The sequence below is a fragment of the Leptopilina heterotoma genome, unplaced genomic scaffold (genome assembly GCF_015476425.1).
Source record: "Leptopilina heterotoma isolate Lh14 unplaced genomic scaffold, ASM1547642v1 Lhet_340, whole genome shotgun sequence".
In the NCBI taxonomy this organism is placed as follows: Eukaryota; Metazoa; Arthropoda; class Insecta; order Hymenoptera; family Figitidae; genus Leptopilina; species Leptopilina heterotoma.
Window position 1 is genome coordinate 315,646 of NW_025111028.1, and position 26,287 is coordinate 341,932.

Genomic DNA, 26,287 nt, shown 5'->3' on the forward strand with positions numbered 1-26,287 from the left:
TTGTATTTATTGAATTACATAAAAATTTTCATTCATTTACTTGGAAAAGTGAAAAACGAATTTTAGTTGAAATTTGCAAAAATATGAAAAATGAGAAAAGAATTTTAATGTTTGGATAAACAAATAAGCTTTTAATGGTTTAAGTAATTGACAAATATTTACGTGCTTTAATTATGTTAATTACGATTTTATAAATAAAATCCTTTTATTACGGATATGCCACGAAATTCGCTTATATGGAAAACTCTTTTTCACCATTTTCGTACGTGTACATTTTAAGTAAATAAATATTTATTTAAAAATATAATTTTACGTTGTCACGAATCTCACGAATTGATAACTAGTTTAGAAAATTATTACTTTTTTATTAGAAAGAAAAAAAATAAAATTTGTGATAATTTTGGTGATAAGTCTACTAATATTATTTTCTTACCGAAATTTTGAAAATTGAAATTTTTAGATAAATTTTAACAAAAAAAACGCATCAGGGTGAAAAGAACCTTAAAGGGACAAGAAATTTAAGGTTATGTTTATGATCGTTTTATCTTGATTAATCAACATTTTTTGTATATTTTGTAAAATCGAAAGTAATTCGAATGGAATATTTTAGATGTAAAAGATTTAAATATCATTAAATTGCACTGGGAGATAATTATCTTTTTGTACTTTAACTTTAAAGTTGGCAAACATAACCTAAAAATTTCATGTCACGATTGGCCCTTTTCTCCCTGATGCGTCACGGTGGTCACGGTGAATAAAAATAAATGCATAAATATCAATTTTGCATACTATCTGTCCCAGATCAGATATTATCAGACAATTTGCAATTATTTTCCATGCAGTGATTTTTGAATAAGAACAATAATTTTTACAATTTTGATCTGAAAAACACTTTGATTCAAGGTTCAATCCTTTCAATCAAATTGTTTTCTGCGAAAGCATATTATGTGAATGATTCAAGAAACAACAAATAATTTTGTACTTTACCAAGAAAAGATATAAATTAAATTTGAAATTATCGAAAATTAAATTCTTTACCTTTCCATCGAAACGAATTTAAGAATTCGACAAAATCGGAACGAAAGGTCCAATGTCTAATTTCGTATTTTATATAAAAGAGGTAAATTAAATATTAAATTTGTTTCAGTGAAAAGGTGAAGAATTTAATTTCCAAAAATTTAAACAATTAAAAGTTTTATTTGAATACAAAAATTAGAATTTTTTCCGTCTATAACGAATACTTGTCAAATTTTGAGGTTATGTTATCAAATTCGTTGTTTATTGGGAGAAAATTATAATTTTTATTCAAAACACAACAGTTAATTGTTTAAAATGTTGAAAATTAAATTCTTTACCTTTCCACTAAATCGAATTTAAAATTTAATTTACCTTTTTCATGTAAAATACGAAATTATCTCATTGTACTAATTTTTATTCTGATCTTTTGTCGGATTCCTCCTTTTTTTTCTTAAACTACTGTTTTCCTAATTTCTTTATTATAAATTTAAAAGTAACAGTTACTTAAAATAATATTAAATTCACGTTTATCTCCTTTCGAAAAAAATTTATCACCTTTTAAAAACTCGCTCCTCATTTCTTCTTTCTTCGAACATTCAGTGACATTAAACTTACAAAAACTGTACAACATGCCAAAAAGATTCAACTCCAAATATTTTTTTTCAGTATTTTTGTGCCTATATTTTCGGTATATTAAATTATACAGAAGTTGTTTACATACAACAAATACAAGTTGATTGTGTTGATTTTCGACGGTACATTTTTGTAAAAGAAGCATCAATAATTAATAGAAATCTTAAATTATTAAACGTGTCAGCTAGTAAGATTTCCTTCTTTTAAATTCGACAAATTTTCACTTTTATAATCGAACATAATTTTTTTTTTTGTACACGTCTATTTTTAAAAATATTGTACACATTTTTAGTTTCTCAATTATCTCAAAAAATAAGTAATTTGCAAAAAATTCCTTTTTTGCACACTATAAAGATTGAAGACAAAAGTATAATTTTATTAATTGTTGTTTTTTATTTTTTTTACTTATAGAATTACTCTCGTAATTCTATGATGAGGATAAATTCGATAAGCCACACGCAAGGATAACAGCGCGTATTTTTTGAAATTACAACAATTAAAAAAAGCAAAAAAAAACAACTTTAAAAAGTAAAATATAGAAAAAAATATAGAAAATATCTCCCATTGTTTCAATAAATCAATTATAGGTGACGACGATATGAATTCCCAGAAAGATATATCTAATATCTAAAATGGTACTATACAATTATGCATACAGAATTTTTTTCTTTATATTGTTAACGAAACAATTATTTTCAAAAACGAGAGAAAATTCGAAAATTTTCAACTTAAATATATTTTTAAAAAAATTTGAAAAGATTATCGCGAATCTTTCTTGGCCGTAGGAGTGCAAAAATAGACACTGAAATTAACGGTCTTTGTAAACTGAGAACAGAGAAAAAACGTACCAATAATTGGCAGCTTCAGAGCGATAAACAAGTTTTATGTGATGATAGTGAAACGAATCACCAAATCTTTGCTGCGATGGCTCTCTGAATTAAAACGTTCTTGCTTCTCTGCTTCATGCGTTCAATAAAAGTATCCTTGCCTTCCAGATTTTCCTCACCAGGTACAGCCTCCTCGCTCTGACAACAAATATGAGTTAGTTGTTTCCTTCGCAATGTTATCTTGCGCGAATGGCTCATCGTTATTCCTCAATATCTTGTCATATTTTCTGATCATCAATCATCATCATTGGTTGTTCAAAATTTATTTTTTTTTCTGAAACCTAACCAACCTTGTTTGTAGTGTCGGCCGCCTCGGTCTCGCCCCACCTCTCGTAGTCATCGTCGTCGCGTTCTTCGCCTTCGCTGAGAGGGCCTTCCTGCCTCTTGTTGGGTGGCGGAGGTTGTTGTTGTTGTTGCTGTTGTTGTTGTTGTGGTGGTGGTGGTTGCTGTGGTCCAGTTGATTGGCGATTTGCAGTGTCGTCTCCACTCTCGAGAATCTTATTGATCTTCTCCTTTGCTTCGTCGACTTTTCTCATTGGATCGGGTGAGAAGCTTCTGTCGCTGTATTTGTCCCGTGAGTAGGCGCGACGATCGCGGAAGTCTCGTCTGTCGCGGAAATCTCGGAAACCTTGTCTATTATTGTGAAAGTATCGACCACCACGATTATTATTTTGTCCACCTCGACCGCGATTATTTTGGTTATTGTAATTATTGTATCTGTGTTGGAAACCTCGTCGATTATTATTGTAGCGATTATTCTGTTGATTGTTGTAGAAGCGATTTCTGTTTTGGAAGTTTTGACCACCGCGATGGTTTTGGTTGTTGTAATTTTGGAATCTTGGTTTGTAGTAAGTTCCACGATTGTTGTTATAGGGTCGGAATTGTCTGTTGCGGTAGTACCTGCGTTCGCCGGATCGGCTGCGACTGCGACTTCTGGAATAGGATCGTGAACGTGATCGTGATCGCGATCGACTGTATGTGCCGGAAGGTGAGCGACTGTACTTTCTCTCGTAGCTTCCCGATCTTCTTGATCTGTTTGAATAGGATCTTGATCTGGAGCGTCGGCCCGATCGTGATCTGGACGATCCACTGCTGGAGCCAGATCGTGATCGACTTCTGGATCGTTTTGGCGGTCGATCGCGACTCATTCTTCTTGGCACTGTTCTTCCACTTGAGTCACGCTTCCTGGGCGATCCTCTTCGTTCGGAGTCACTTTCGGAATCAGTCAAAGGACCTTTCGAGGCACTGTGAGACTTACTTCCAGGGGGTTTGCTTGGAGGCTCTGGCGGTTGGTTACTGTTACTACCTTGACCGATGGGTTGGAATTTACCACCGAGATTGTTGGATGATTTGTTTGCGTTACTTTGAGGAGTACCCAAGGACTGGAATTTATTTTGCATTTGTTGTGAAGGATATTTTACAGGTGTCTTGGGTGGTGGCTCTTTTGGCATTGGTGGCGATGGTATTTGTGATTGTGATGCTCTTTTCTCAGCGAGCTCACGTTGTTGTTTTCGAATATTCAATTTTTCTAATGCTTGCCGCTGAAGTTTCTCCTCCATCTCATTATCACCGTCCTCATCGCTATCAACTCGCATTTTCTTCTCTGACGAATCCTGCCATTTCTGCATATGCACTTCTTTTTGCCTAGTTGGAAAGAAAAAATTCTTATTCAAAACATTCAATCTTATTTAAAACTAATTTTTCAATATTTGTTTAAAACTTGAATTCAGATATTAAAAGAGAGAATTAATTAAAAGAGAGAGAAAAATATTAAGAGAATTAAAATTCTCACCTAGCAGCTTGAGCAGCTTTCCATTTTGCATTCAAAGCTGCTGTGTCCAAGGAAGGCATCTTTGGCTCTGGATGAATTAACTGTGATTCTTGTTCAAAGATGTCATTAAGTGGTTTTCGTTGAATTTCTGAAAAAGTGTTACCTTTAATAACAAAAAAAAAAAACATTATGTAAATTAACAATTTATTGCTCAAATTCTAATATGTTTAGAATTTTAGATTCTAGAATTTTTATTCTTTTAGATCAAGTTTAGAACATTTAGAACATCAGGCTTCGCACTCGATAATTAATTTTAAAAAGTATCTTCCGAAAATTCATTTTGACGACTAAAAAGTGCGAAGCCTGCAACTTGATTGACTTAACAGGGTTGCCACAAAAATTTAACTTTGTTTTTCCCTGATTTCCAGACAGAATTTTGACTTTTTGCCTGACCCTGAAGAAAACCCTAATTTACTCTAAAAATTATTAGATACTCAAAAAAAAAGTTTTATTAAATTTACGTAAAAGTAAATAAAAAAATTTATTTCTTCAATTTTAAATTTCTTCAAAAGTAAAATTATTCGAAAACATCAATAAATTCTTTTTTAAATAAATATTTAATCATTATTAATTTTCCATTGGAATTAAAATGTTCAAAAATTTCAAATTTAAACCTTTTTGAAATTCAACAACTTAGCGGAATATTATTGTAAAACACAAAGAAAAAAAAAACACAAAGTCTTCGACTCGGAGTGATCCATTTCTTTATGTTTTACAATAATTATAAAGATAATCGAGTGACAAAATAATTTTATACTACAAGAAAATTGTTACTCTAACTTCTTCAAAATTATTTAAATCATCGTACTTTAATTATTATTTTCTAGAATAAATAAATTTTTAACTAAAACTCTTCTTCAAATCAATTATTTTTAATAATTTTTGAAAAATATTCTTCTTTGAGAATTTTTAAATTCATTTGTTTACAATTCAAGTTTACGTGAAATTTTATTTTTATTCGAAAATTCTTCAGATAAATATATGTTAGAAAATAGAAACTTGAAATAATTTCAAAAAAATTCATTCTACAGAATTGTTAGTTAAAAGTAGGAAAAATTCATATTTTCAAAGATTTGTATTTGAAACATTTTTAAAATTTAATTATTTCTAAAAATGCCTGCTATAATGCTTTTAATATTCAATTATTATCTAAAATTTTAACCAAAATTCATTTTTGAATCAATTTTTCTGAAAAAAATTCTACAAGAACTCAATTATTTAAATACAAAAGTAAATAATTTTTTCAATAATTGAATGTTTCTTGAAATTTAATGTTTACGATCAATTTTATTAACAACTTTTGAAAACATTTAATTTATTTTAAAGAATTAAATCAACATTTTACTGAAATTAATTACATTAAAGAATTATAGAACAATTTCTAAAAATAATTGATAACTTTTTGAAGAATTTAATTAAATTTTGTTTAAATAAATAATTTAATAAATAATTAAAATAATTTAATTATTAAATGTTTCTTAAAATTGAATTCTTTCGTCAAGTTTTAATAAAATTTTTAAGAATAATAACATTTTTAGAGGAATTTATTTAAAATTGTATTAAAAATATTTGAAATTCTGCGATGAAAATAATTGAATTTTGCCAAGAATTTTAATACTTTTGAAAATAGTTTAATTTTGCTAAGATATTTTTTTAAATTCCTGAAAATAATTGAATTTCTGTAAATAATTTTAATACTTTTGAAGATAATTGAATTTTGCTAAGAATTATATTAAAATTCTTAAAAATAATTGAAATTCTACGAAAAATTTTACTACTATTGAAAATAATTGAATTCTTGTAATGAATATTGTTATTTATAAAAATATTTTAATTTTTGCGAAGAATTTTATTAAAACTCTTGAAAGTAATTGAATTTTGCCAGAAATTGTATTAAAATTCTTGAAAATAATTAATTTTTTGCGAAAAATTTTAATACTTTTGAAAATAATTGAATTTCGCAAAGAATTTTATTAAAATTCCTAAAAGTAATTAAATTGCTGTGAAAAATTTTGTTATTTATCTAGATAATTGTGTTAAAACTTTTGAAATATTTAAATAATATTAAAAAACTCATTTTTATCAGAAATTTTTCCTTGACCTGTGGCAACCCTGGTTATGAACAAATAAATAAAAAAATTACCTTTTCGCTGTTGGGACGTTAATGGCACACGGGACTCTCTTTCGTGATAGGCTTTGACTGATTCTTCTCTTTCCCTTTCGCGTTCTCGTCGAAATTCTTCTTCTCTTCGAGAACTTTCAGCAAGCTTTTCTGCGTTGCTAAGAGGGGAAGGCATGTCATTAAAGTGTGCTACGTACCTAATAAATATGAAAAATGTACTAAACTCAGTTTTAACCATTTAACATTTAAAAAAAAACAATACAATTGACAAAAAAGCAATTTTTTTGTCAAGTAAAAAATAAAATTGCTGAAAACAATAAAACGAAATAAAAAAGTATAAACATTTTTTAAATTCCTCCATTTTTTTTCTTTTTCTACTTACCTCTTTAAAACTGCCGTCTCCTTCTCAACTTTAGCATAATAAGCACTAAGCTTAGACTCCAATTGTTCCAGATCTGGCAAGGAAGACTTTTTCAAAACTTCTAAATCTCTTTCCATTTTATCTTTGCTGCTCTTACGTTTCTTACGCTCCTCCTTCTTCTTCTTTTTACGATTCTTTTTCTCCTCCTTATCTTTATCTTTAGTTTTCTTTTCCTTCTTTTTCTTTTTCTTTGACTTTTCACTCTCTGAATGCTTCTTCTCTCTTCCTCTTTCTGTCTTCCATCTGTCAGTTTCGGCTAGGAATTTCCTTACCTAAAGAAAATATTCCCAATCATTATATTGAATTTTTAATGAAAAATTATCGAAAATTTAACAAAAAAATTTGTTAGTAACAAAATCTTTTATTAGAAAACTCACCTTTTCTTCATAATCAGAATCGTCCTTTGTTTGAACAAGAAAATTGCGTATTTTCATTTCATATCCATCTAATCCACTTCGCGATCCAGTTGTAATTGGTGCGACTAATTCATGTAACGAAGTACTCGCCGCTGGTGGATTATTATATTGAGCCATTCGTTTACTCAATGGCGATAATGAACCACGATCTTTCTTATGCTTCTTTTTATGAGATGGTGATCTTGAAGCTGAACTACCAGATGAGGAAGAACTGCTTGAATCTGAACTCGATGAACTTGAAGAACCACTTGACGAAGAACTTGAACTTGAACTCCATCTCTGTCTTTTTTTGGATCTAGATTTCCTTTCTTTTTTGCGTTTCTTCTTTTCTTTCTTACCATCGGGAATTTCATTTTCAGCTTCAAATGATTTGAATGTCTCTAAAGGATTTAATGCGCCAGAACCAAGTGTTCTCTTTTTAATGTATTCGATTGAATTTCTTGCTTCCTCATGATAGGGGGCAATTGCTAAACAATTTTCATAGGCTTTTTGAGCATCATCAAACTTTTTCTCATCCTCAAAACTACGACCCAATGCAACAAGTGTCTCAGCCATATATTTACGAGCATTTGCATGCGTTTGATTTAATTTCAGTGCTGTTTCAAAATCGTCAATTGCTTTCTTGAAACTTCCACTATTCGCATATCTAAAAATAGGAAATTTTTCAAAAATTAGTTCTTGTAAATAATTGCAGAAATATGTTTAATATTTGAGAAGAAGAAACATTAGCTTACAAGGCACCACGAGCCACCAATCCTTCAACGTTTCGTGGATCAACCACCAACGCTTTATTGAGACATTGGAAAGCTTCAGAGTGTCTTCCCGCTTTAAAATGATCAATTCCCTCCGCGACACTGCGGAAAGCCCATTTACTTGCTTGCGCTTGTCTCAGTTCGCTTCCATATTCATTTGGCGTAAATTTCTCCCTGGAAACAAAAATAAAATAATGTTAATAATATAATGAGAAATTATTTTATTTTGAAAATTAAAAAGGGTACCAGGCCTCGAATCAACTTTATGGAATAAAAAAAGTCGATTAAAAATAGAAGAAAGTCGAAAAAGGCATTTATTTTATTTTTTTTAATTTGTATAGTATTTATTTCATTTTCTACTTCTCTGACTCTTCAATAATTTATAAATTTTAAAATTCAATTACTCGCAACTTCAATAGTTTTATTAAATAAATATTTGAATATTTATTTTATTTTCAACAGGAATTAAAATTAAATAAATATCAAATATTTAAATTTTATTTCTTAAAGCTTCTTTTACTTAATTTCATTTTTCAATTTTCATTTGAATATTTTTCATTTAAATTTAAATTTTTCATTTTTGAGAATTCAATATTATTTTCAAAATTACCGATTAAAATAATCAATTGTTTGAAGAATTTCAATTATAAATTGTAAGAATCATTATTTTCTTCCAAAATGTTTATAAATCGAAAAAATTAAATTTTTTAAAATATTAATATAATCTTTTCTATTGTAATTTTTTTTAATGTATGAATTTACGAAAAAAATTTAATTGATAATATACAAAAGAAAATTAAGAACTGCTTTAAAAAAACTGTCAAAATAATTTTTTAAGATTAATTTTAATTGATATTCATTTGAAGATTTTTCAGAAAAATTTGTGAGTATTTAATTATTTCAAAAATTTTATTAAAATTCTTGAAAATAATTGAATTTCTGCGAAAACTTTTATAAAAATTGTTGCAAATAATTGAATTTTGACAAGAATTTGAATACTTTTAAAAATAATTGAATTTTGCTAAGAATTTTATTAAACTTCTTGAAAATAATTGAATTTTTGCGAACAATTTTATTAAAATTCTTGAAAACAATTGAGTTTTGCCAAGAATTTTAATACTTTTGAAAATAATAACATTCTTGTGATTAATATTGTTATTTATGAAAATAATTGAATTTTGACAAGAATTTTATTAAAATTCTTATAAATAATTGGAATTTTGCCGAGAATTTTATTAAAATTCTTGAGAATAATTGAATTTTGCCAAAAATTTTAATTCTTTTGAAAATAGTTTAATTTTGCTAAGATATTTATTAAAATTCTTGAAAATAATTGAATTTCTAAGAAAATTTTTTTTAAAATTGTAAATAATTGCAGGGTGGCCACTTTTTTTGTAAAAAAAAATTCACGGTCATTTCCCGGTCCATTCCCGGTCATAAATTATTTTTCCCGGTCATAAATAATAACTCTGAAAATAAATTATTCAATGAAAGATTGAAAGAATTTCCTGATTTTTAGACAAAACTTTGACTTTTTCCCAAACCCTAAAAATATTTTAGTTTACTCTAAAAATAATTTTTAACTTAAATAGATTTTTTGAAATAAATATTTAATTATTATCCATTATTTTTTCATATAGTAGGTACTCAAATTTCAAAAAAAAATTCAAATTTCAAATCCTTTAAATTTGAATAATTTTTAAGAATTGCTACTGCAACTTATTAAAAATTATTTTCAAAATTTCAATTCAATTATATTCTAGAAATAACTAAAATATTTCTAAAATCCACTTGTTTACAAGACAATTTCATGAAATTTTGAATAATTTGAAAATTTTTCAATTAAATATTACATATTTAAAAACATAACTAATTTGAAAAAATGTGAATAAAAATATTTTTAAAGACTAAATTATTCAGAATTTTTAATTAAAATCTTTTAAAATTCAACTTTTCTAAAACTTCAATTTGAAATTTTTTAAAATTCAATCTATAATAATATTAGTAATATTAATTTAACATTCTAAAAAATCGAAAAATTTGCTTATGAATAATTGTAAAAAAACTAATTGATATTAATGAAAAATACGGTTTTTTAAAATTTATTTTCTAAGAAAAGAAATTTTATTTATTTTTATTTACTTTATTTATTATTCAAAAATTCATTTTTATAAATTTCGTATCACTTTTGTTCTAATTAGTTCAAATTTTTAATAATTCTTATTTGTTTTGTTATAATAATAATTGCAAAAAAATTTTTAAATTGATTTATTTTTCATTATTTTATAGGATATGGAATTTTTTCTCTTTGAAATTTTTTTGACAAATTTAATTAAAATTATATTTTGTTTAATTATTGTTAGAAATAGAAAGAATTTAAAATTAAATTTAATATTTTCTTTTTCTAAGTCTGTTATGTTGGACAACAAAATTCATAATTTTCTTATAAATTCTATAAATTGAATATTTTTATAGTACTTTTTATAAAATTCTCTGACAAAATATAAATAGATTTTATAGAAGATCATTCAATCTTTTTTAATGAAATATAGTTAATACCTAAGTCTTAAAATAAATATTTCTATTTTTTCTCACAAAGTAATGTGTGTTTTTAAAAAAAAAATTCCAAAATCCCGGTCAAGATCAAAATTCACTGTCATTTCCCGGTTTTTCCCTGTCCAAAAAAATTTACTGTCATTTCCCGGTTTCCCGGTCCAGCGGCCACCCTGAATTGAATTTTGACAAGAATTTTAATACTTTTGAAAATAAATGAATTTTGTTAAGAATTTTATTAAAATTCTTGAAAATAATTGAATTTTGCCAAGAATTTTAATATATTGTTGAAAATAAATGAATTTTGTTAAGAATTTTATTAAAATTCTTGAAAATAATTGAATTTTGCCAAGAATTTTAATATATTGTTGAAAATAATTGAATTTTGCTAATATATTTATTAAAATTCTTGAAAATAATTGAATTTTTGCAAAGAATTTTATTAAAATTCTTGAAAATAATTGAACTTTGCCAAGAATTTTAATACTTTTGAAAATAATTGAATTTCTGCGAAGAATTTTGTCATTTATCAAAATAATTGAATTTTTTTTTTAAGAATTGCGCTAAAACTTTTGAAATAATCAACTATAATTTTAAAACTTCAACGAATTTTCTAAATATTTCAATTTTCGAAAATAAGTAATTGAAAATGTTGAAAAAAAGTGTAAGAATTACTTTTAAAAAAAATACGTGAATACAATTTTTTGAAAGTTAATTTTAATTAATTTTCATTCGAAGAATTTTCGTTAGAAAATTTTCAAGAATTTAATTATTTTCAAAATTTGTAAATTAAAATTCTTCAAAATTTGATTTTCAAAAATTTTAATGAAATCCTTTTTCAAAAAATCCATTATTTTCTATAAAATTTGATAATATTTCAGTTATTTAAAAACTTTTCAAACTAAACTTAATCAATCAGAATTAAAATCTTTTTCGAAAATTTAATTATCTTTTAGAAATTATTAAAAAATAATAATGATTTTGACTATATAGTTATTTTTCACACCAAAGAACTGGAAATAAATTTCTTTTTGTATCAAAGAAGTTTGGTTTCCAATATTTTTAGAAAAAAAAAGCGAAAAGATCGCACAATGTGAAAATAAGTCGAAAAAAGTCGCTTTTTTATTAAGTAGAAAAAGTTAACTAGTCGAAATAAAGTCCAAAAATTCAATATGAATTTTTGGATTTTTTTTAATTTTTTTTAAATTCAATATTAATTTTTGGATTTTATTTCGACTATTTATTTATTTTTTTATTTATTTCTACTTTTTCCGAGTCCGAGGCCTTACTTGAAATTATTTAAATATCTCACCTAAGGCCAACCATGTTCGAATAATTTTCTTGACCCAATGACATCAAGTCGCAAAGGTATTTAATGTTGTTGGGATTGTTGAATCCAGAGCTATTATCCATGATTGATTCAAAACTCTGCCCTTTGTTGTCCATTGCTTTCCTAGATGACAAAACAAAGTAAGGATTAGAATTAAAGAAAGAACATTATTAATTGTTTTTTTTTTCATTTCTTCATAAAAACGAACCGGAGCTGCTTAGCCAAGAGTTGTAAAACACATAATTCCATAACCATGACGACCGAATAATTTATTAACAAATCCATCGTGTGTCCATACTTGAATTGTAGTACTTTCTTCTTTCAATTGTATGAAATTTTTCGACATAATTTGTATTCATGAATCCTCTTTCATACACATTTTCATATATATAAAAGTCACACTAGATATTTGTCCAAGTCATATCAATTTTCCTGCTTATAATACTGCTCCTCTTCGGTTTCCAATGAATAAATCTGACAAAACTCTAATATTAAAGACTGCAAAGAAATATTTGAGTTTTCTTTTGGCGAATCTGTGTTTTTTTACTCTTAACAAGCAACTCTCGGTTTAAATGGATTAAAAACGAGCGTGGCGCAGATTTGTAGTTTCATTTTTTTTATTAACCCGAAGAATTTCATAGCGTAGAAAATTTATAATACACAACCTCAATATTTAGGTAAACTCATCTCTCACCTTTCGCAAAACCGCAAAGACGCGTATATATATTTTTTTAGCTAGATTTTTTGTATCATATTTATCATATGTTTTCTCAACACAAAAGCACACAGCCTATCGTCAGATGGTGATTGTATTTTTTTCTAAAAAAGTATTTTTTTTTTTGGTGCGATAAATAAAATTGCATAGCCCTAGGATAGTTTTGAGCCACGCTTTTTTGAGTAACATTTATTTTCTTCCAAGTCGACCAAAAAATGTATTTAGACGTAGTAAGAGTAGTAGGTCACTCGCCTGTTTTTTTTTTTGCATTTTGTGGTGTCAAGTGAACACATCATTTTTATTTGACATTTAAAGCTGTAAGTTTAAACGATTTATTAATTATTATTAAAGACGCAACTCCTTCAAGGTTTTGATTTCATGTCGAGGAGTTACAAATTCTCATTGCCTGGCCTCTAAAATATTTCTTTTTTTTTTAAATTTGTAAAATTGAATTTTGTATCGAAAGCAAAATCATCAACTAAAGATAATTTTAATTTTTATGTATAAACAAATGAATTTCTCTATAAAATAATAAAAAAATGAAAAAGAGACCAAGCAACTCAATTTATTGCAATACCTACCGTCTCGTCAATGCACTTAAAGGCCCAAAATTCATCTCAATTTTGGAAAAATCAATCTCAAAAGACATTGATCTCAATTGGTGCCATAGCCTGTACTTTTGATATCATATCACTAACGTGGATATAAAGTGAGTTTTTTAACGCAGCCACGCCAACAACCAATGGTAACGATTTGAATCATTTGCAATTCAATATATAAACTCATCGTCATAACGACTATCAATATTAACATTATACAGAATGTCTGGCACCTAAATTCATAAAAATGTGTCAGAGACATCAAAATCCGAAGTTATTTTACATTGTTAGTATCGATCGGGAACATAACACCGTTATACCTCTATTCTTCCTCATTCAATGTCAGAACCCTTTTATTGATTTTAGAAACCCAGGAAATAAAAAAGACACCCCTATATAGTTGCAAAGTAAGTACCCAAAATATTGATAAAACTTCAGAATACTTTCTTTCACGGTAGGAAAAATTTAGCGTATAACATACGATTAGTATCAAAACTCAATAGAGAAAAATTCTCAAATAGAGAAAAAAATTTACAGTAAATATTTCAATGTAATTAATAATTATGAATAAATATTATTTCTATGAACAGGATTGCCACAAACATTTAATTCTTTTTTTTCCACATTGACAGACAAAATTTTACTTTTACCCTAAAACTAAAAAATATTCTAATTCACTCTAAAAATTATCAGATACTAAAAACAATGTTGAAGAAATTTACGACTTTCTTCAATTGTAAAATTATTAAAAAAACGTCAATAATTTTAATTATAATAAACATTTAATTATTATTTTTTTTCATAGGAATAAAAATTTTCAGAAACTTAAAATTCAAATGTTTTGAAATTCAATAATTTATAAAAATATTATATTTTTTATAATAAAACATGAAGATACCGATCACTCCAAGTCTTCGACTCGGAGCAATCGATATCTTCATGTTTTATAATAATTAAAAATTGCTGAGTGATAAAATTATTATTTTGTATTATAAGAATATTTTTACTCTAACTTCTTCGAAATTATTTATTTATTTTTTTATTTTTTTTTTTATTTATTTTTTATTTATTTATTTATTTTTTTTTTTAATTATTTTCCTTGCCATTCAATTATTGTTTTTTGGAATTTTTAACTAAAATTCTTCTTTAATTAAATTAAATTAATTAAATCATTTATTTGTAATCATTTTTAATAAAGTTCTTTGAGAATTTTGAAATCCAGTTGTTTGCAAATCAATTTTATGAAATTTCGATTATTCGGAAATTCTTCAATTAAATATACATTAAAAAATAAAAACTGCAAATAATTTGAAAGGAATTGGAAATAAAATTTAAAAAAAATAGTTCTACAGAATTGTTAATAGAAAGAATGAAAAAATCAGATTTTTAAAGATTTGACTATGAAACCTTTTCCAAATTCACTTATTTCTAAAAATTCATCCTATAATGCTTGTAATATTCAATAAATTATTATCTAAAAGTTTAACTGAAATTCATTTTTAAATTAATTTTTATTAGAAAATTAGACGAGAATTCAAATTTTTAAATATAGGTAAAAATAAATAATATTTTGCATGTTTCTTAAAAATTGAATTCTTTTGGCGATTTTTAGAAGAATTTTTAAGAATAATTACATTTTTCGAGAAATTTATTTAAAATTGTATTAAAAATAATTGAAATTTTGCGATGAGTTCTAATCTTTATAAAAATAATTGAACTCCTAAAAAAAATGTTTATTATTTTGTAAAATAATTGAATCACTAAGAAGAATTATTTCTTTTATTTATAAGAAGAATTGAATTCTCGCGAAGAAATTAATTAAAATCTTTTAAATAATTGGTTTTTACTGACAAATTTTATTTTAAATAATTGAATTCCTGGGGGATTTTTATTATTTATAAAAATAATTGAATTTTGCAAAGAATTTTATTAAAATTCCTGAAATCAGGGTGTCTACTATTTTCGTTTAACAAAATTCCCGGTTATTTCCCGGTTTTTCCCGGCTATATCCTAATTTTTTCCCGGTTTTTTTTCTTATCAAATTTAAATTTAAATTTGATTTCAAACATAAATAAATCATTAAATTTTTTGAAAATAATGTTTTTTTCAGTAATTTTAATTAAAAACTTGGAAAATACTTGAATTAAACAAAGAATTTTTTCAAGTTTTTAAAAATAATCTTGTCTCTTTATAATTATAATTGAAAATTGGATTTTTCAATTTTATTAAAATTACATTGATAATAATTGAACTTCTGCAAAGAATTTTACTATTTTTAAAAATAATTGAATCCTTCCAAAGAATGCTATTATTTATGAAAATAATTTAATTCTTGTGAAGAATTTTATTAAAATTTTTGAAAATAATAAGCAGCAATAATTAATTCTTTACTTAATATGTAATAAACATTTAATTTGCTCAAGAAATAAATAAATATCATTTATTTGAACATTCAGAAATTTGAAATGATAAAAATTTAAGAGAAGTTTAATAATTATAATTATTAAATAATAATAGAATAGTATAATTTTTAGAAGCAAAAAATTGATTTAAAACTGTAAGAGGGACTTTAAATTTTAAAAATAAAATTATAATTATGGTCACTAACTTCCCTTGATTATTTTCGAAAAATTTAAATAAAATTCTTTAAAAGAATTCAATTATTTTTCAAAAAAAGTAAAAAAATTTCAATGATTTGTTTAGAAAAATTCAATTATCTTGAAACAATAGAATTGAAAAATTACAACAATTTTATTTTTTAGACAAAAAAAATTTTGCGAAAGTTTAATTTTATTAAACAATTTTAAGTATGTATATTTTTTTAAAATAACTAATAAAAATTTTAATTATTAATCTTCGGAGTAAGAAACATGAATACATTAGAATTTTACTCTTTATAATATTCAATTATTAATCAATTATTAAATTAAAATACTTTGAAAATTCTATTTGTTAAAAAGTTTCTAATGAATTTCTTTAACAAATTTAATTACATATTTTCAGTCGAATTTCACAATATTTCTATTAACTCCATAATTTTTTTTAAATTTATTTACATAATATATTTGAATTGGTAACTGATTTTTTATCATCAAATTAATTATTTTTAACTAACTTAAATTTAGAGAACAGTATAAATATCTATAAAAATTGAAATAAAAATTGATTTTTTAAAAACAAATTAAAATAATAAAACTTTTTTAATTTTTGTGAAAAAATTCCCGGTTCGGTATAAAATTCCCGGCTAATTCCCGGTTTTTCCCGGTCAAATAAAATTCCCGGTTATTTCCCGGTTTTCCCGGAATTCCCGGTTAGTAGACACCCAAATTAAATCAATTAAATCAATTATTTTCAAAATTATTAGAATTCTTCACAAAAATTTAATTATTTCAGAAATAATTAAATTTTTGTGAAGAATTCTAATAATTTTGAAAATAATTGAATTTGGGAAAGAATTTTATTAAAATTTTTGAAAATAATGTAAAATTGACAAATAAATTTATTAAAATTTTTGAAAATAATTGAATTTTGAAAAGAATTTTATTAAATTTTTTAAAAATAATTCAACTTCTGCGAAGAATTTTAATACTTTGGAAAATAATTAAATTCTTGTGATTAAAATTTTTATTTATGAAAATAATTCAATTTTGCCAAGAATTTTATTCAAATTCTTATAAATAATTGAATTTGGGAAAGAATTTTATTAAAATTTTTGAAAAATAATTGAAGTTTTGTATAGAATTTAAATACTTTTGAAAATAATTGAATTCTGGTAATGAATATTGTTATTTATGAAAATAATTGAAGTTCTGTTCAGAATTTTATTATTTATGAAGATAATTGAATTTTAGAAACAAATTTTATTGAAATTTTGGAAATAATTGAATTTCTACGAAGAATTATGAATTTATAAAAAAAATTGAGTTTTGAAAAGAATTTAATTAAAATTCCTGAAAATAATTTAATTCTTGGGAAATTTTTATTACATATTTTTAAAAATTAATTGAATTTTGCAAAGAATTTTATTAAAACTCTTATAAATAATTAAAGTCTGGTAATGAATATTGTTATTTATGAAAATATTTGAATTTCTACGAAGAATTTTAATATTTTTGAATATAATTGACTTCTTGTAATGAATACTGTTATTTGTGAAAGTAATTGAATTTTGTAGAAAAATTTATTAAAATTTTTAAAAATAATTGAATTTCTGCGATAAATTTTGATACTTTTACAAAAATAATTGAATTTGGGAAAGAATTTTATTAAAATGTTTGAAAATAATTTATTTATACGAAGAATTTTAATATACTTTTGAAAATAATTAAATTCTTGTAATGAATATTGTTATTTATGAAAATAATTGAATTTTGCCAAGAATTTGATTAAAATTCTTGAAAATAATTGAATTTCTGTGAAAAATTTTATTACCAAAATAATTGAATTTTGCAAAGAATTTTATTAAAATTCCTGAAAATAATTGAAATTCTGGAAAGAATTTGGTTATTTATCAAGATTATTGAATTCTTTTGAAGAATTGAGTTAAAAATTTTGAAATAATTAAATATATTTTTAAAACTTCAACTAATTTTAACAGAAATGAAATTTAAATTTTTTTAAAATTTTTTTAAATTTGAATTATTGTCAGAATTAGAAACAATTGATGGTTTTGTATTAGAATTCGTCGTAATTTCATATTTTATGAGGCAATTAAATAAGATACCAAAATTCTAAAAATTTAATTTTTTTACAGTACTTTTAATAAAATTTCCTACCTTTCTCCTAATTTCCCTGACCAATTGCACTTTCCCCAAAATTCCCTAATTTGTGGCAACCCTGATAAAAAAATGAATTTTTGATTTAAACAAATAAATGATTTTTTATGCTTTTCATATGTATTTAAAAATTAATTTTCAAGCAAGAATATCCATTCAACTTAAAAATAATATTCTGAAATTTTATCTTTCATTTTGCCTAAAGAAACTAATGCAATAACTATATGAAACATTTCAAGTTTCCACTATCGGCATGTTAACATTAACGTATATACATCCAAGTGTTTATAATATGTGTACGACAAAAAATATAATTGACTGTTAAGTGTAATAATTTTTTTTTCTTGTGAGGACGGCTAAATAGAGAGTGTAAACATCTTCAAGCAATCGTGAATTTAAAATACGTGAAAACACGAGCTGAAAGGTTAATAGGAATTCGATTCTAATAGTGATTAAATAAAGAGAAAAAAAAGAGAAATAATGGTATTAGCTGGAAACTTACTTGTAAGCATCGGGAAGGTCATCGGTATGGATAAGACCCATAGGTGGGTGTGGAGCCTGACCCTCGCGAGGGGTAACGTTCATGACTGCAACTACACGTTCAGCTTCAACGTTTACTTCACTCACACAGACGCACACCAGATCATTGGCCATGTACCCTCGTGTCACACCTTTCTTGTCCACCGCCGGCACTGTGGCCGTATTCAAAATCAAGGCCTAAGGAACAAAAAACGATTTCATAGAAATACTTATAATTAGAAACAAAAAACACAAATAAAAAACGATTTGATGAAACAAATAGAAAATTAACGATACTTTACGTTATTTTTACTTATTTACTCATTAATTCCTCAAGTTTTGAACGAAATATTTTTTATTGACGATATTTTTATAAATATCAATCACAAAAAAATTTAAAAACTGAAAATTTACGTTTAGAAACTCAGTAATTAATTTTTTGGATAGTGACGCAAAATAATTGCAATAAAAATTTAATTTCTCGAAGAAATAAATAAATTTCCTTCATTTGAACGTTCAGAACTTTAGGATCTTCAATTTTTTTTGTTACTCCATTTTGTATTTTATAAAAAAAAATTATTTCGTATTTAAAGTTAATTCAAACTAAGTAAATATTTAATTTACATATTTCTTTTACTTCCATATTACTATTTCAGTAAATATTTAAACAGAAAAAAATTTCCGTTTAAAACTTGAATTATTTTCAAATAAGTTTTTGATATTTTAAAAATATTTTTCTTCAAAATAATAAAGAGAAGTATTAAAGTGCTTCGAAGTAATAAAATTTAAAAAATCGTAAAGTTTAATAAAATTTTTAAAATCATAAAATTTATTTCAATAATAAAAATATAATCATTTCTGAAAATCACAACTGTAATAATTCTAAACTTTTACTATTTTCTAGAATTTTGGACTAAATTCAATTTAAAGTTTAATTGACCCGTATGTTAATAAATAAGAGTAATAAAATCATTATTTATACTACTAAAAAAATTATTTCTAAAAACGGCTACTATGACTTCACCAAAATTCAGATTATAGAATTTTTTTAAATTTTCTAGAATTTTCTATAGAATTCTTCCCGAAATCAATCATTTTTAATAATTTTGAAACAGTTCTTCAAGAGTTTAACTGTTTTTTTTTAAATTCACTTAGAACTCGTATAAAATTCAATTGTTCTCAATCTAATATTACGAAAATTCGATTATTTGTAAGTTTATTAATTAAACAATATGCATTCGAAAATTTGATTAATTTCAAAAATTTCGAACTATGTAAAATTTAAAAAAAAAACTAAGTTTTTTGGAATATTTAACAAATAGGGTAGAGTGGGGTAAAAAAGCCATGGTGTAAAAAAGCCATTTGAGTTTTATTTAAAAACTATTAAGCCGATTTATCAGCTGTTTAGAATATAAATACTATTAGGTAATACGCAACTTTTGAATCTAGTTTGAATGTTGTACCTAGATTAATATTGTTTTTATTGTAATTTTAATTTTTTGTTGCTTTTTTGAAAACATTTTGGTGAACTTTTCAAACATATTACAATTTGATTAAGTGAACGAATAATAAAAGTAAATGTTTGTACATAAGGAGAAAAGTATACCGAAAACGTATACAATGTTAATTTTTGGAAATTGAACTGAATTAACAATTTATTTTTGCTTTTTTTAATAACTGGTCTTGGGTGTAAAAAAGCCAGGGCAAAAAATCCATTGAATATTTTGTGAAATTCACTTGTTTTCTATTTAAATTAACCTTCTTATTTTACAAAATTTCTCGTGTTTATTTAATAAAATAAATTAAACACGACGAAAAAGTAGTTCAAAGTGCATTTAAAAAATAAACAGTGAATAAACGGTTGCAACGAAATATGTTATCTGTGGTAAAACTTAAAGAGAACTTCTAAAAAAGGTACGAAAAATTGTCAGTGCAAATGGAAAACAGGTAAACTTAATATAATTTTCAATTTTGCTTGCTAAAAACTCTTTCATAATTATTAGAATACTTTTCAAATAAGACTATTTGTCATATAAATAAAGGGAAACTATAAAAATACCTAAATTGATAACATGTTTTGCTAAAATCGTAGGGTGGCTTTTTCACCCCACCAGGTGGTGCAAAAAAGCCACTTGCAGTGCTTTCGTAAAACTCTTATAACTTAGTCCTTTCATGAGATAAAAAATATTTCCGTCAAGAATTTTCAAGCTTAATAACTAAACTTTCAATAACAATTGGAAATTTGAGAAAAAAATTTTAAATACAGATTTTACAACATCAAAAGTAAAAATGTGGCTTTTTTACCCCACTCTACCCTATAGATTTTGAAATTTAATTATTCCTAACATTTTTTACTAACATGACTCTTCTTCCAATTACTTTGGAAATTACTTCAATTATTTTCTAGAATTTTTAACTAAATTTCTTTTCTAAAACAATTAATTTTAATAACTTTTAAAAAGTTATTCTTGAATTCAATTACTGAAAAAATAAATTTTACTTAAAATTCGGAAAAAATTCAATTGTTTTCAATTTAATATTACAGAATTTCGATTATTCGAAAGCTTTTTAACTAAATAAATATACATTTAAAATTTTTAATTTCGATTAAGTTGAAAAAATTTGAACTAAAATGTTTCGAAAAAATTAAGTTCTTTAGAATATTTAACAAAAGTTACTCAAAATTTAGATTTTTAAAAATTTTAATTCGAAACCTTTTAAAATTTAATTATTTCTAAAAATTATATATATATCCAGAAATTTTTAACTTTCAAGTGAATGAAATATTTTTTATTACAAATATTTTCCTAGATTACTGATTGCAATAAAAATTAAAAACTTAAATTTTACATTTGGAAACTTAATAATAAATATTTTCGATAGTGACGCAAAAAATTATCATAATAAAAAATTTTATTTGAAGAAGTAATAAATAAATTTCCTTTATTTGAACATTTAAACTTTTAGGATCATAAATTTTTCACCACAACTTTTCCAATATTTAATTATTTTCTACGATTTTTAACACATTTTTTTCTAATTAAATTATTTTCAATAAATTTTAGAAAGTTCTTCTAGAATTTAATTATGTAAATAGTATTTTCAACGCTAAAAGATTTGCAAAAAACATAAGAAACCTTACAGAGAAAGATTTGACTTGTGTTTTTTTTCACATTTTGCAAACAAAAAAAAGGTAGCATTTTTTACGAAAAAAAATCGTAATCGTATTTTGTTGCAATATGTGAAAGAAAAGCTGAAAAAAGTCGCCTTTTATTTAAAAATTTTTATTTATTTAAATTTATTAAAATCTTTATTTAAAATTTTTTTAAAATAGGTAGTTGAGAAAAAAATTGGAAAAGTACTAAAAATTCGAGGCTAAAAATTAACTCACCTTAACACCAAGATCAGGAACTACTCTTGGACAATCACTACAGTTGCAAAGAATCTTTAGAAGAAGTCCAGCAGCACTTTTTCCCATTACCTGGGCATAAATAACATCTCCCACAACCAAACTCTACAAAAAAAGAGGAAAAAACATTGATTAATTTTTAAGTAAAACTTTTTTTTATTAATTTGTATCCTATCTAAAATTTTATAAAACTATTTTTTCCAAAAAAAAAAAGAAAAATTGCATACTTCAGTATTGTATATTAGAGATTCTTTATTTTTAATAATCGACCAATCGATGATTTTTTCTGAATTAACCTTTTCGGTTTCTGTTGAATCTATTTTTTTTTTTTTTTGAAAATTAAATAAAATTTAAAAATTAATTAAATCGTAAATATTAATTAATTAAATAATAAACTATAATAATATTAAATAATAGACATATAAACTAAATTGTAGTACCTAAATAAATTTACTAAAAATAGTAATTTTCTTTTAATTAATAAAATTAATTACCTCTAGAAAGTTGCGAATACGTTGTGATTTTTCCATTGTGACGAACGAGTCAAGTCCTGGCATAGTCGCATAAAACTCTGCAAGCAAAAAAACACAAAATTGTAAAATAAAAACATTTTTTAATAGTTTTTTCGATTATCGATCCATTATCAACAACTTTTTTACGATTGAATTTTTATTTTATGGAACCAACACAGATATTTTTCTTTTTCGATATTTCTAGAATTTACTTTTTTTTTCTAGAATTCTCAATATTTTGTTGAATTTATTTGTTCAAATGAAAATGAAATAAAAATAAAATGAAAAAGAATCAACGATTAAAAATATTAAATGTATTTTATCAAGGAAGTAACCTCAATAAAATACTTTTTTATAAAAAAATTTTAATTCATAAGAATAAATTTTATTACCTTCATCACCAAGTTGTTGCTTTATTGGCTCAGCAGTAGTTTCTAAGTTTGTTTTATCATAAAGTGAGTCCGCCTTTTTAGCAATAAACTGTTGAAGTTTAAGCCTCTTTCCTCTGTCACTAAAGCTGCACAAAATTAAAATTTTATGAATATTTACATTTCACTAAAATGATAAAGAAAAATACTTATAAACCATTTCTTTTTTTTCTTTGTTTTTTTTTTAATTTCGAAACATTATAAATGTACAATATAATCTATGATAATTTTATGACTGAAAATAACAGAAAAAAAAGAAGGGGGTAGGTATGTTTACTCAATTGCGGAAAACAGAGCCATGAATAATTAATTATTAAAGAGCTATTAGTTCTTGCTGTGACAGTTACATCAATAATTTTATATACATAATAAGGTCTGAATAAGTCAATTATTTTCTTTTCAAAAAAAAGTATCACGTAACATTAACATTAAAAATTATTTACTTTGATCTAGTTATTAAAAAGTTGTAAAAAGAACATTAAACTATTGTGAAACTTAAAAATTAAATTAAAATGAAATTAAAAGCATTGTATTGCATGACAAAATTTAAAGTTGAATTCACTTCCAAGATGAAAAATGATTTCCTAATTATGACCTAATTTAAATAGAAGGTTAAACAATTCTTAAACATGACAAAAGTTATATGCCACTTGTAATCAAACTGTTTTTAATTTTAAAAAACAATTTTAATTTATTTTGTTTGCTTTAAAAGAAAATCCTAAAATGTTATTTAAAAAAAAAGAAAATATATTTATACTCACAAGAAAAAAAATTAGAATTTTTGAAAAAAAATTCTTACATATTTAAAAAAAATAGTTTGCTTCTTTAAATACTTAAATTAAGTCGATAGATAAATTACCTTATCTTTCGTTTACTGAACGTATTAAGTTTTTTTAGTAGACCTTCGAAATATTTTCATGTCAACTTATAAAAAATTGAAAACTTGAAAATTTACAAGTGGAAAATAACCATAAAAGTATTGGGTATTAATTTTTGTAGTAAATTAGAAAAATACTACAAAATTTCTTTTTTCATGTTTAATTCATTTTTTTTATAGATAACGCAGCTCAGTGACGTTTTTTCCGTGATATTTTGCAACTAATTTTCTATTTTAGTTACATATTAAAAAATCGAAACCCTGTGAAATTCGCGTTTCCCTTTTAATAAGACTTTGTCGACTTGGGATTCGTAATCAGCGTGAAAAAACCACTTAGAAAAATATATATATATATGTATAAAAATTAGAATAGGAAATCCTGGAAGCTCATTCAACCCATAATTTTGTCAAACAATGTTCGAATGCAAAACACAAATTTTTTTCTTCATTACGCTTTTACTCTCAAAGAATAATAAATTTAAAAAAAATATTCAACCTATAAGAGAGTAAAATTAGAAAATTGGAATAAAATTTGTGCAAGATCATTTGAATATGTTGTGAGAAAATTTAGGAAATGAATTTAACTGCAAGTACCTGAGAGTTTTTTGTCTCTGTTGATAAATTTCAAAACTCGGTTCTTTGAGGTTAAGCATTACAAGCTCATTATCGTTGCGCTCGCTTTCCCAAACTTTCTGCAACTGTTGACCATGGTAGTTTAAGGCTTGCGCTACGAGACGAGCATCCATTGACTCCATTTCCGCTGAACAACCTAACCTGTAATACTGTGAGATTTGATGGTTCATAAAAATGAATAAAAAAAGTTGTGCAAACCCACTGGAACGCAATTTTATATAATTTTCAAAAAAATTCTATCAAAAAAGTTGTCACTCCTATCAACTCACTATCAATATCTAATTTTTTTTTTCAGTGTTCATGCATCGTTTCCAGGACGAATCCCAAAGTCCACTTTTTATCAGATACAAGATCATTCTTTTTTTTTTATTCATTCAGTTTTCTAAGATAAATTGATTTCTTTGCGTTAATTACGAGTCCTCGTGTCGCGTCTTGTAATAAACTGTAAAAAATATATTGACCCGCAAAACGCATCCTATTTTTTTTATTTATTTTACCTGGATCAGAAATTAGTAATATACCCAAGTTGTCAAAACATACCACATGAATATTTGTGATTATAAGGTCACCAGAAATTATTAAGGCGCGATATTGATTTTTCTGCGATAACAAAATGGTCGTAGCAAGAAGATATACACAATTATATAGAAGGCAAAAGACGCCATCAATATCATATCCCAAATGGCCACCATTGCGACCATTCCGCTTTTCGCTGAGCTCGCGTCATCCACTGATTATCAAAAGATGATATACAATTTCACAGATGCTAGAAAAGAAACTTACCTTGAATTTTACAATTACGTTCCGTTGATTTTAAAAACGTAAAGATAAATTAGACTGGGATCACACTTTGGCGATCAAATAATTGCGTTTTTTTTTATTCACTACATTATACGTATTGAGAGAACTCAGAGTTAAAGTCGTGTCAAACTGCGTTGAGCAACGAAACGACTACTAAAATTTCAGTGGGTGGGAACTACAGCACATTTCCTGTTTCATCAACAAAAATTATCTGCGCACAGCAACTGCGCACACGGAAGTCGCGACTGCTTTATCGACGTTGCTAGGTAAAAAAATAAATAATTAATTTCAATGACAATTGACGACGATAAAACTAATTCTTTTTTTTACCATTATAATTATTCAAAAATTAATACAATTTTTCGCAAGAATTTCATTATAATTACTTTTTGGAGCAATTCAATATTGTTTTCAAAACAATTTTAATCAAATTTCTCGAAAGAATACAATTATTTTTAAAAATATTAAATATTAAATTCGATTATTTTCAAGAATTTTAATAATGAATTCAATTATTTTCGACGATTTTGATGAAATTCTTTTAAAAAAATCATTGTTTTCAAAATTCTTAATAAAATTTCTCGAAAGATTATACAATTATTTTTTTTTGGTTATAATTATGGTATTATTTAAATTCAATTATTTTCTAGTGTTTTAATAAAAATTAAATTATTTCCAATAATTCTGATAAAATTCTTCGATAAAATTCAATTATTTTTATAAATTGCTAAATTTTTTGCAAAAATTCAATTATTTTTATAAATTGCAAAATTTTTTGCAGAAATTCAATTATTTTTGTAAATTGCAATTTTTTTTGCAAAAATTCAATTATTTTTGTAATTAATAAAATTCTTCTAAAAAATACAAATATTTTCAATACAATTTTAATAAAATTTCTTGAAAGAATACAATTTTTTTTAAATATTTAAATTCAATTATTTTCTAGAGTTTTAATAAAAATTCAATTATTTTCAATAATTCTAATAAAATTCTTCGAAAAAATTCAATTATTTTTAAAAATTGTAATAAAATTTTTCTAAACAATTCAATTGTTTTC

General features: G+C 24.4%; 1 protein-coding gene across 6 annotated transcripts; it reads right to left on the reverse strand.

Moving 5' to 3' along the window:
- Positions 1-1,777: 1,777 nt before the first annotated feature.
- LOC122505084 (tetratricopeptide repeat protein 14 homolog) lies at positions 1,778-25,396 on the reverse strand. 6 transcript variants are annotated; one of them, XM_043616520.1, is made up of 14 exons: positions 25,213-25,396; positions 24,391-24,578; positions 22,884-23,008; positions 22,474-22,550; positions 21,962-22,084; positions 18,554-18,768; positions 11,945-12,085; positions 8,062-8,253; positions 7,289-7,973; positions 6,873-7,183; positions 6,512-6,648; positions 4,330-4,471; positions 2,828-4,181; positions 1,778-2,675 (listed from the first exon to the last, which is right to left on the reverse strand). In XM_043616520.1, exons 2-14 carry the CDS (start codon positions 24,549-24,551, stop codon positions 2,556-2,558), a joined length of 3,783 nt encoding a protein of 1,260 aa, XP_043472455.1. In that variant the 5' UTR covers positions 24,552-24,578; positions 25,213-25,396; the 3' UTR covers positions 1,778-2,555. The 6 variants fall into 6 exon arrangements, with proteins under 6 accessions (XP_043472455.1, XP_043472454.1, XP_043472452.1 ...); XM_043616519.1 differs by having other exon boundaries at positions 4,330-4,456; positions 6,512-6,687; XM_043616517.1 differs by having other exon boundaries at positions 6,512-6,687.
- Positions 25,397-26,287: the final 891 nt, after the last annotated feature.